Here is a 12,050-nt window from a genome sequence, read left to right on the forward strand (position 1 = left end):
CGAAAGTAACTCTAGAAGATAAGTGCTCTTGGATAAGAGGGAAGAACTCAAAGAGACAAGGAAACTCAGTCTACAAAATAGCTAAAAAAAATCTCGATGATCTCCCTTCATCTTTATATAGAAAAAGGCAATCAAATGAATCGGACTGAAAGCGGGGAACTAAGATAAATCAACGGTCAGAATTCTTCTAGTGAAGACAACCATCAAAGAAAAACATCACAACACCCCTACCTTTTCAGGTATATATATATAGTGTAAAAATTGTGTTTACGTAGCTTTTGATATAATAATATAGATTGTTATATTGTAAAAAATACTTCTATTGTCCCTTTGAAGACCTATGGAAAGCAGTGCTTGAAAATTAAATTAAATAATATCTTGAACTAGCATGCTCCTATTGTAGTATATAACCACAACAAACACCGCATTCCCCAGCCCCCTTCAATTGCATAATTTACTATTGTTCAACTTTCTCTCAAAAAAAGAAGAAACAAGCCAGTATTTCCCTAGATGAAAACAAGTGTTCTTTAGTCACTAATGAAATAAGTACAAATTTACAAGCAATGTTGTAAAAGTAAGATTAGTAGGCCTACCCGTTGACTCTAGATCTCTAGTTGCCTGATTTAAACGAAGTTTGTAGTTCATACCGCAAACAGACTAGTGTATCTAAAACATCATCATCAAAAGCTTCACAATCCTCTATTCTTGAGATAGACATCAAAGTCTTCAACCATTCTTCATGAAGAGTTGAAAACTCTGATCTCTGTTCACTTGACTTGAAGCATTTTCCAATTGATATTTTCATCTGTTGGCTAGCCTTAGAAGCAATGTTTACAGTTTTTTCTGGGATTCCAGCCATGAGGGCAACCTGCAATCCGTAGCTCTCGGGACATGCTCCAGAGGCAAGCCGATATAGGAAGACTAGCTCTTGATCAAGTTTGGAAAAGGTATCAGATTTTGACTTGAAAGCACATGCCATGTGTTGCATTGTGACCCGTGGATGAGAGGCAAATTCTTTTGTTAGCGGATGGTAATGTGTGGCAAATAGCAAGCGACAGTTAACCTTTTCAATCAGATGTCGGAATACCTGTGCAGATCCATAGAATAATTAAGAGCCTAAAAATGTTTTGCTGTGCATGGAGCAAAATTACAGGATTAGGAACAATACTAATAGAATCATCTGTTATAAGAATGCTAAATTTGAGTATGTCCAACTCACAGTAAGTATAGAATGTACTAAGAAATAGAATCAAATATCACTTGAGAGAAAGACAAGGTAGTAAAGAGTAGAGTCTCACAGCATATGCAATGGCATATCCATCAAAAGTACTTGTTCCCCGACCCAATTCATCAAGGATAACAAGAGAATCTTGAGTAGCATTCTGAAGTACTGATGCAGTTTCTGTACACTCAATAAAGAAGGTACCTAAACAAAAACAAAATTTGTTGGAATTGGCTATCCATAAAGTTCTGAGGTAATCTCCACCAATACAAATGAACATATTTTAGAACAACAATCCTGAATTCGAAGAGCTGAAAAGTATCAATGGGTAGGCAACATCTATAATGTGAATGTGTCATGCAACTATAAATTACATTTACTGTTGTTAGAGTACTTACTCTCGCCTGCCATGATTCTATCTGTGGCTCCAAGCCGTGTGAAGATGATATCCACAACTGAGAGAACACAATTTTCACAAGGGACATAGCAACCTAACTGCAAAGACATCAGAAACAATATATTACAAGAGTCAAAAAAATCTAACAAAGATTTGTTGCAGCTTTGCTTTCTTTGTACCCAAAAGTTGGACTAATTGACATCATCAACATAGTTCAAAAAAGTATTGTCAAACTTTAAAAAGCTGAAAGAATGGAGAAGGATGAGAACCTGGGCCATAATAACAGCTAGACAGGTAGCACGCAAAAGTGTTGATTTTCCACCCATGTTTGGCCCTGTCAGAAGCAACGTGCGAGGATGTTGCCTGTCTTCGTTCTCACCCAGGATTATGTCATTTGGAACAGGCACACGCCCACTCTCTCCAAGGGCAAATGGATGCCATAGTCCCTGCATTTTGAGCACAGGCACTCCACTATCTTTACTTGTACCTTTTGATGTTGGCACTACGACAGGCCTAGACATAGTTCCACAAGAAAAGCTAGAAGTAACAGCAAAAGATCTTAGCACATCAATGTAATTGATGGCATGAACAACTTCAACCCATTGAGCAGCTTTCTCCAAAAATAATTCAGCAAGTATTGTGAGTGTTTCAGCATCTGTATCCGTAACATCATGATTCTGGCACCAAATATAAGGTTAGACTTATATATATACAAAAACACTATATTCTAGCCGTCACCCTTATAACAAAGCAATTTCAAAGATAATACATATGGCAGACTAGAAATACATCTTTAACAAGAAGTGACTGTTGTGACAAATAAAATACTTCTCAGTGAAGTGAAGTAGTCCATTTCAATTTTACACTGTTAAATAAATTGTTAGGATTTGAATTTCCAGAAATATCAGTGAGTTGTTACCAACATCTAATGGTTTATATTCTAATTTACAAATGACATAACAGCACATCCGGTGATAATACATGCCCCTTCTCAATCAACCTAAATTCGACATTCACAATTTTAATAAAATGAAATATACAGGCATAAATCAGCCTAGTAGGAATGTGTGGAAGAAGTTTCAGTTGATATTGAGGAAGAAAAGTACTTGGTAATTTGGGAAGTCACTATCTACAGCTGCTTCAAACTGAGTAAGGAACTGATCGAGCCCGTCACTGCCAGTCAGAACAGGAAGTTTAACAATTTTGGTCAAGGATGATGTTAGAGACTTCTCTTTCTGTAGTAGAAGCAGCAAACTCAAAGTAGTCCGAAGGCCTTTTACAAGAGACCCAAACACTTTCACCTGTATGTATTTGCACTAAAAGTTATTTATGTGCACTAAGTAACAGAAAAGCCATTCAATGAAGACCATTCTACAGCTTTCAGAACATTTTTTCTACATGTCATTTATAAATTAAAATCTAAAGATCCTAAAAATATAGATAGATTACTCAACCTGGAAAATTAAGTTTCAATGATCAATAAGAACATATTATTTTAAATTATAGCTTCAGTGTTTATGAAAATTGCCACATGAATTTCCTTCTCAGCAATGCAGTCTCCAAATTCTATTCTCCACGACATGAAATATGCAACTAAACTAAGTAATGTAGTGACAAACATAACTGTCAATATGTTTTCTATGGCATTCAAATGAGAAGTTTATTTCATTCAAAACAAGAGTGACAAATTGTTCAGAAATCATAGAAAGACCTAACTAGCAATCCTCTATAAATTTGGCATAAGAAACAGTAGAACCCACCCTCTTTTTCAATATTTTCTTTGCCAATAAAGGAAGTAAGATAGGGCTTGATACTTTAAGGCTAGACTTGGTCCAGCCAAGTAATAGTTCCAAATCTGGAAGCTTGCAAAGATGTTGTGCAATATGAGACACAACTTCAGGTAAAGTTATTAAATGATCTACCACATCAAGCCTATTATTAATTCCTTCAGCATCTTTCAGTGGACAGCAAATCCAGTTCCTAAGAAGCCTCTTTCCAGATGAAGTAAGACAGTTATCAAGATACTTGTACAGTGTACCTGAAACTCATGCAGAACAGACTTTTTCATACTGAAATTTCTAATGAAAATATGTTAGAAGGCTAAAAGTACTCAAATAGAACAAATACTTGCCTGATTTTCCCCCATCCTCGCTATTGCCAAAGATTTCTAGATTTATATACGTTGGACCATCCATTTTGAGGCAACCCTTATAAACATGGTATGGATATATGTCCCCGTTCTGTAGAATCTCATCTAGCTATATGAAACGTAAAATTGATTATTCATCATAAACAGCATAGTTACATAATGATCAAAAGGAAAATTAGAGTAAGCACAAAATTATACCATCAATCTATTAAGATGACATATCAGTCCACCAAGAGCAGACAAAGTGATTTCACGATGAATCACTTTGGTCAGCACATGATCCAATGAATTAGACGAAAACTTAAAGTATCCCTTTGAGTGAATTAAATCACTAATTTCTGAGTTCCCCAAATCAGTGATCGACCGCATAGGAGTTAATTGTAGTGTGGTTGAACCTGCAAGTGGAACAGAAACCAGCAATGAGGTTCAAGCATGATTTTGAAATTTAAACCATATAGACATAGACTCAATATTGCAGAGTAAAAAAAATACTATGAAAACTTCATGATACAAAAACTTGATATTAAACAAAATATATATAATTGCAGCATAGTGCAAAAAATTGGTAACTAAAATCTATTCCTCATGTAGCTTGTCTTGAACAATTCATGCTGTTAATAAACAAGACAGAATGTATATGAAGCACAATCTACTTAAATTGTTTTCACTAGAAGAACATATTATTAGCAATTCAGCTCATAAAATAATATATGAAATGTGCAGATGTTGTGGCTAGCAGGTCCATTAGAATAATGAATTAATACCATATCAATTTAATTTCAAAAGGAAACAGGTAGGCTGAATTCCTAAGAAGCCAGTTTGTTCAATATGTCTATTCATATATCATAGAGATACAGGACATTTGAGGACATGTACTAATTGACTAGTTTGTTAGGGAAGAAAGAGGGACATAAAAAAATTTCAAAGACTTCAAGTCCTGTTTCAGCTGATAAGGCACATCTTATAATGTAAAATATTTCAAAACATTGTGTATCTTTAAGTCTAAGCAGAAAGAAATGCACCCAAAAACAACATAATAATTAACCACCCCAAAATCAGTTATTAATCTGTTATACGAAACTGTGCAAAACTATTACTTTCCAAGCCTAGATATTTACATAAAGGCTCCACAAGGCATAGTAAAAAAGTGGGAACACATTTAAAACTCTATAGTACTTTTAATAACATACAAGGGTCTTCCCAAACTGCAATCAAACATAACAACTCACCATTTAAAGAGAATTTTCTAAATGCTTTCTGAGCTTCTTTGGACACCCCTGTAAAACATTGTTCTTAACATTAAGAAATAATCCTATGCAAGGTACAGAATTGAAGTGTATCCAAGCTTAAAGGCAACGAAATAAGAATGTTAACCTCTGCCTTCAAATATAATTTCCTTGGGTGACACCTAAAATAGCATTCACACAAGCAAATAAGCTAACAATTTAACAAAATAAAATATCAATCACAGAAACTAAGTACAAGACGTAAAGGAAGGGTATTTTGCACATACTTGCATCAATAAAGCCCCCAAAGCAGAACAGGACGCGTCATCGTCGATAGAACCAATCCATAACCTAAGACGAGCACAATCAACAAAAGCAAATCCATATGTAACTGAACCATTATCAGAGCCATTGCTTTCCTGAAGAAAATATACAATTCTTTGTCATGTTGACAATTAAAAGTATGAACATTTAGCATCACTATACAATACAAATACTTGTAATAGCTCACAAAAATAAAGAACAATGATAAGTGAGAACCTCTTTTATTGCAAGAAGATGATTTGCATCAGGGCCAATATTACCATCCACATTGGTTGATGGGGTGACTACCTGATGTAATTTTCTTAGAATAACCTGCAATCAAACAACATGAGTTAGACCATGCAGAAAAAGCCTTCAGTTCAAAGGAATTAAGGACACTGGCTAAAATAGGATACTGATTGGAACCAACTAGTATAGAAGAAGAAAGAAGCTCAATTGATATGAAAGAATGATGCACTCTCAGGTTATTTGAGAGAACTTGATCTCTCCCTTGTCGCAATCTGTTTCACCAGTTGAATCTTTTATTGATATCACTGCTCTTATTGGTAGCATGCCTTGTTTATTTCTTCTAACTAACACGACCTAATTAACTAACTAGTCTTTGTAACTAATAGTAACATAACAGATCTAAACATATACAGGGAATTTTAATAATTTAGCCAACCAGAAATAGCCCAATTTCAAATGACAACTGCATGTCCTGCCATGTTCACTGTATGTAAGATCAAATAAAATCTTCCTAAGAAACTTTATTTGTCATATAGGGCTAAAAGAACAATAAGCAAAAGTGAGAGAGAACTTCGGAATGTTAATTGATGAAATAGCGACAAACACATAATTAGCTAAAAGAATGTCATATAGGGCTAAAAGAACAATAAACAAAAGAGAAATATATATTGAAGCATAACTTGCCAAACACGGTCAAATAAGCATGGGAAAAGCAGAAAACTTACAGAATTAGCTCCTCTAGCTTTTGCTTCTTCAGATGTCTCCAATTGCTCCACTCGCCCAACCTTATATCTTCACAGTGAAAAAAATCATACTTAGTATACAACAATTTATTAGGAAACCACTATCTATCAGTGTGTAAATTTATTATGGAGATTTAATGCTTATGGATGGAATAATCAATAATTAGCAAAGATCATTTATATGATGATGCACAAAATCTCCACTTAGTAAAAACATAGTTAAATACATTCTATCCTTACCCACAAGCAACCAGGTTTTTAACAGCATCATCAATCCCACTTTCACATATACCAACCTAACCAAACAAATCAAACAATTCACATTAAGAAATAAACACAGAAAATGAGTCAAGAATCGCAAGACTATAAATTTGAAGACCACAACTATAAATTAGAAATCACCTGCCGACATCTTCCCACACCCCTAAATGTCATATTCCAATCAAGCTCGTTGTGGCCAATTTCAGCATCCATTTCATAAAGTTCATAAAATTTTCCCTGAGTTGAGGATTTATTTAAGGCTAACTAAAGATTATGTATAAAAATGCTAGTAATAAATAAATCTACCACAGGATGTATATGAATAAAATGCCTATGTTGATTCTTGATTGACTAACCACTTTAAAGAATAGCACAACATCCATGTATTTGCATTTGACACTCCAGTACTGTTTCTGTGATGCTGTCATTTTCTTCATAACCTCTGGAGGTATATAAAGTGTTGTCCTGTCATATAAAGGATCATTGGGCCTTCTTCCATTCGCATCCCTTATTCGAGAGGGATCAAGCCATTCAAACTTGCTAACCACTGCTAACTCCTTCTTAGTCATGTCCAGTGCCATTGAATCATCAAGAAATCTAACTCGTTTGCCAGAATCTCGAAGGGAAGAAAGCTTGGACACATCCTCTCGACTTCGCTTTGCATGAGAAGCAAGAGGCTGCATACCTGGAGTTTCTGGTCCAGTAATATCAGTGTCAATTTCAACCGGGAACATATTTTCATGGTTAACCTTTTCTTTAAAATTTACAGTATTATCTTTTGCTTCCACCACAGGTTCAAAAGATGCTGCTTCTTTATACAGTCCTTTGCAGTTAGTATCAGTAAATATAGTTGATGATGGAGACAATTTGGGGAAGCTATCGGAATTTGATGACTGGCTCCTGGAAAAATTCCACATGAGAACATTCTAGGCTTTTAGTATCCATTAAACAGCACTCTTCATAATGATTCAGTAACATCTTCAATTTCAACTATATCATTTCTATCAGTGATGCCTAACTTGCTAAGCATCCAGATTCTGACATGACAACAGTTGCATTATTTGAACATCAAAATATAGACATTGTATGTGAAAGCCTATTTGAAAAATACACATAAAAACTAAAATACATTATATATTTCACGTCAATATTTTGAAGTGAAAATTCGTCTCTATAACAATTTCACAGTTTCGAAAAGCCTAATAGTGCTTCTATACAGTTTTTAATCTTCAAGTTTCAAATCGACCTAACCAGTATATGGATTTCACTGTACTTTGTATAGTTTCAAATCGCCTAATAGACCTAGTCATTCTGAACATCAATAAATCATGGAAACAAATTGTATCGGTGCTTATCCTTTGACGTGGATGAATACGAGAGAAATAGCAGAAAATATTGAAATCTCAAGAAGTTAGAACAAATCACGTTCCGATTTTCGCCATTTCATGAATGAAAACCCTAATCTAAGGATTCGCCGAATGAGAGATAAGAGAAGAACTACAAAATTAGAAAGAAAGAAAAACGATGCTACCTCTTGCTAACTTTACTGCCATCATCGGCCTTGATAAACTTATGCATGATGCTCTCAAACAGAGATGAACCGTTATTGTTCGCGTTTGGCGTGAAGTTCGCCGGCAAAACCTGACGAGGTACCTTCTCCGGCGGCGTGTCAGTTCCTCTGACATCATCTGTCGACGGTGGTGGATTGAAGACTGCCTTGACAGGATGCTCGGCTTGCTGAACTGACTGAGTAGAGGCTAGGCTACCGCCGGAACTGCAGTTTTCCGGCGGAGACTTCTGGAAGAATGAGAGTATTGATTTCTGGCGATTCATGTTCACTCGGTGTTCAGAAGAGAGTGAGAGAGAAAAGTTTTGTGACCTACAATTCAAATGCGTAATTCTGAAATAACGTGCGGAATTTTCCCGCCAAGAACCAAAACGTTTTAGCGCTAAAAAGAAATAGTCCTCATTAGTCAATTGCCTAGTTTTGCTTCTTTAATTAACATTTCAGAATATGTATCCATAAGCTTTTTATACCAAAAAAAAGTTATTCAAATTAGAAACACTGTTTATCACTGAGAAGTTTGGGAGTGTGCAGAATTTTAATCGAACCACACATATTTTTATTTTTTTAATTAAAAAAAAACTTTTTTTTAAATAAGATAAAATATATATAAAGGAAAAATAAGGATTACAAAAAAGAGAGACTAAGTCAAATCCTTCTCAGTGAGACGAGAATTTAAAGTAAGACAAATTTAACTAATTCTTTATAAAATTTGTTCTCAAACATAAGGGTAACGAATCAAATCGGGCGATATCAGTAATTGTGAGACCTAAGTTAGCAAGGGAGTTTGCACAAGTATTCCCTTCTATGTAAATATGAGAAACAACAAAACACGTTCTAGCAGTGAGATTGACACAATTGATCCATAATATGCCAAGACATTTTATATGGAGGCTTGAAAGTCGGAACCACCGCAACAGAGTCGAATTCCAACCAAAAATTAAGCCAACCTTTAGGTGAATTTAATGACTGACATGGCTCCCGAAAGTTCGGCAATGAGAGAGTTTGAAACATCTAAAAATTAAGAAAAAGCTTCAAGAAAACAACCTCAATGATCTCTAAAAATACTTCCACAAGTTGAAATCGAAATCTTCATATTGTACGCTCCATTGCAATTAACTTTAATCCACCTCAAGGGGGACGGCTTACAAATAACTTCAACTTTTTTTTAGTGCTTTAGGCGACCAAATAGTGATCTTAAAACTTTTTAAGACAATAAAATCTTGAATGTCGATAGGAGAAGCCAACTTAGTTTTATTACCAGAGACCGAAGCAGCCGCAAGAATAAAGTTAATATAGACAGCTAAAGGAATGACCTTGTCCTTAAATCTGATGTTGTTTTGAGCTTACCAAACTGCGTTGAAAATATGAATGATAATCACATGCACCACAATTGCATATTGAGCAGACCTGGAGGAATGAAAATAGTCTCAAATACTTGTCCAATTTTGAATTATGCGATGATGGTTCAAAATAGAAGAAAACCAATCACAAATTTTCGAAACATAGTTGCAATCAAAGAAAAGGTGTTTAGAAGATCCTGCCTCCAAGGAACACAAACTGCAAATAGAAGGGAAAGAAAAAAACCTTGTCGCTTTAAGGTCTCCTCAGTAGGAATTTGCTTCAAAATGAGCCTCCAAACCATAACCGATTTCGAAGACGGTAAATAGGTAGATCAAACAAACGAATGCTAACTGATTTTAGAATTGTTCACACACTTGAAATCATAAGCTTGTTTAAGAGAGAGATCACTAGAAGAAGAAAGGTTTCACCTAATATTATCCGAACAAAGATCATAAGGAATGTAACACCTTCGAATGTGGTCTTTGACAAAATCTTAGATTGGACGGTTAATGGCGGCAAAATTCCAATTTTAGTTTAAAATCAGCTTAGTGACAGTGAAGATATCATCAATAATGGTGTCTCCCATAACTTGTTTCAAAAGGGGGCCGCACCATATGTCGAACCATAAATTGATTGAGTTGTCATTACCAAGCATCCAAGAAGAATTGTCTTTGATAGTAGAATATTCAGGTTTGATGCTAGTCCAAATTGAGGAGAAAATGTGATGATTGATAACTTTGGACTTTCGAAGACCCAAACCTCCTTCCGAGTAGGGTTTGCAAATGTTCTTCTAAGCAATAATAACCAATTTTCTTTTCATAATTTGACCACTCCATATGAAACTGCGGGAAGTACGCTCTAGACTCCTAAGTAAATCCAAAGGCCATGAATAAATCGACATAACATGGATGAGCTTACCCTGCATTGCAGATTTGACCATTTTGATCCTACCAGCAATGAGCAACAGAGAACCTTTCAAAGAAGCAAGTTTACTAAGAATTTTATGAACAATGGGTTCGAGATAACTGGATTTCGGTCGAACCTTAAAAATAGGCACCCCGGGATAAGTGAAAGGTAAAGAACCTGTGTTTAAACCAGTTAGTGTAGACGAAATATTAATTATGGACGAAGACATTGATTTGAAATGGATGGAAGAGTTGTCACGATTGATAACTTGACCAAAATCTAAAGAGTAAGAGTTAAAGATATATGTATAAGCTTTGATGTTGGATGTTGAACCTTTACAAAAGATAAAAATGGCATATGCATAGAGAGAATGAGAATGAACTTTGACATTTCCCAGTCCTATAATCAAGCCAAGGTTACCTAAAGAAACTAACCTCAAAATACTTACACTGAGAACATCTTCCGCTAAACAAAAAAGGAGGGGAGATAAAGGGTCGGCTTGACGAACACCCCTGGAACACTTGAAAAATCTGCGGAGGGCATCGTTGATGGAGATGGAAAGAGGAGTCGAATGAAGGATGTTTTTATCCAATGACATAATTTTGAATTTAAACCATATTGATAAAGCACTTTAAGAAGAAATTCATAATTTAAAGTGTCAAATGCTTTGGCTATGTCTAGTTTTGAGGTTACGTTACCACACCAGCTTTTCGCATCATGCAGATTAATTGCTTTTGAGGCCAAAAAAATACAATATTTAATGTTTTGACCTTGGATGAAACCTCTTTGCTCCACTGAAATAAGGTTGGGCATTATAGTTGCTAATTTTTTCGTAATTATTTTGGTGATGATTTTAAACTTGAAGTTGGAAAGTGCAATAGGACGATAATGCGCTAAGGAGTCATCTTCCTTGCTTTTAGGATGAGCACAATGATGCTAGAATTGAAGTTTGGAAGAATCCAACCTATATTGAAAATTCGAATCACAACATTACACACATCTTGCTTGATTACATCCTTATAAGAATGGAAGAAAGAAGCTCCAAAATCGTTGAGTCCCACGGTGTTAACTTTGTTCAAAGAGAACGCCGCAATAGAAATTTCATCCAACGAATGGAGAGTTGTTAGAAGGGTTTTCATTCTATCATTCACCATAGTTGGAATTGCCTCCCCCACAATAGAAAATTCCGACAAAACAGAAGAGTTAGTGGAAAAAAGCTTATGATAAAAGTTCGCAGTATGGCTAGCTATGCAAATAGGGTATGTCGGAGTATCCTCTCCATCTTTAATAATGGTAATGGTTTTGGAAGAGTTTTTAATTTTAGATATTATGTGGAAAAAAATTAGTATTATGGTCTCCCTCCAATAGCACCTTGAAAAATGAGAACACGACGTTGCGAAGCGCAATTGAACGCTCGCGAAATGGACTAAACAAAGTCGCCACCAAACTTTATTTATTCCCAAAGGAAAGGGGAAATATAAATAAAACCCAAGATAGAACGACAATGATGTTGGTCATTGCAACCAAATCAGGATTCGTGAGTCGATTACGCAAGAGAGAGGTATTAGCAACCCTTACGTCCATTGTATTCAACGAGAACCATTTGGTTAGTTGTGCGCATTAGTGTTAGCTTTAAAATGTTAGGCTTCTCAAGTTATTAGGAGAAATAAAAATATGAAAGAGAAA

At 35.3% G+C, this 12,050-nt stretch overlaps 1 protein-coding gene across 2 annotated transcripts; it reads right to left on the reverse strand.

Annotated features, from left to right (window-relative positions):
* Positions 1-405: 405 nt before the first annotated feature.
* LOC127116258 (DNA mismatch repair protein MSH7) lies at positions 406-8,476 on the reverse strand. 2 transcript variants are annotated; one of them, XM_051047371.1, is made up of 18 exons: positions 8,082-8,476; positions 6,907-7,450; positions 6,692-6,787; positions 6,530-6,585; positions 6,272-6,338; positions 5,535-5,630; positions 5,282-5,413; positions 5,143-5,176; positions 4,998-5,045; positions 3,967-4,163; positions 3,751-3,877; positions 3,380-3,657; positions 2,726-2,920; positions 1,889-2,296; positions 1,621-1,717; positions 1,299-1,426; positions 594-1,087; positions 406-506 (listed from the first exon to the last, which is right to left on the reverse strand). In XM_051047371.1, exons 1-17 carry the CDS (start codon positions 8,381-8,383, stop codon positions 611-613), a joined length of 3,282 nt encoding a protein of 1,093 aa, XP_050903328.1. In that variant the 5' UTR covers positions 8,384-8,476; the 3' UTR covers positions 406-506; positions 594-610. The 2 variants fall into 2 exon arrangements, with proteins under 2 accessions (XP_050903328.1, XP_050903327.1); XM_051047370.1 differs by having other exon boundaries at positions 406-1,087; positions 8,082-8,475.
* Between the last annotated feature and the right edge of the window lie 3,574 nt (positions 8,477-12,050).

Source organism: Lathyrus oleraceus, chromosome 1 (genome assembly GCF_024323335.1).
Source record: "Lathyrus oleraceus cultivar Zhongwan6 chromosome 1, CAAS_Psat_ZW6_1.0, whole genome shotgun sequence".
NCBI classification, from domain to species: Eukaryota; Viridiplantae; Streptophyta; class Magnoliopsida; order Fabales; family Fabaceae; genus Lathyrus; species Lathyrus oleraceus.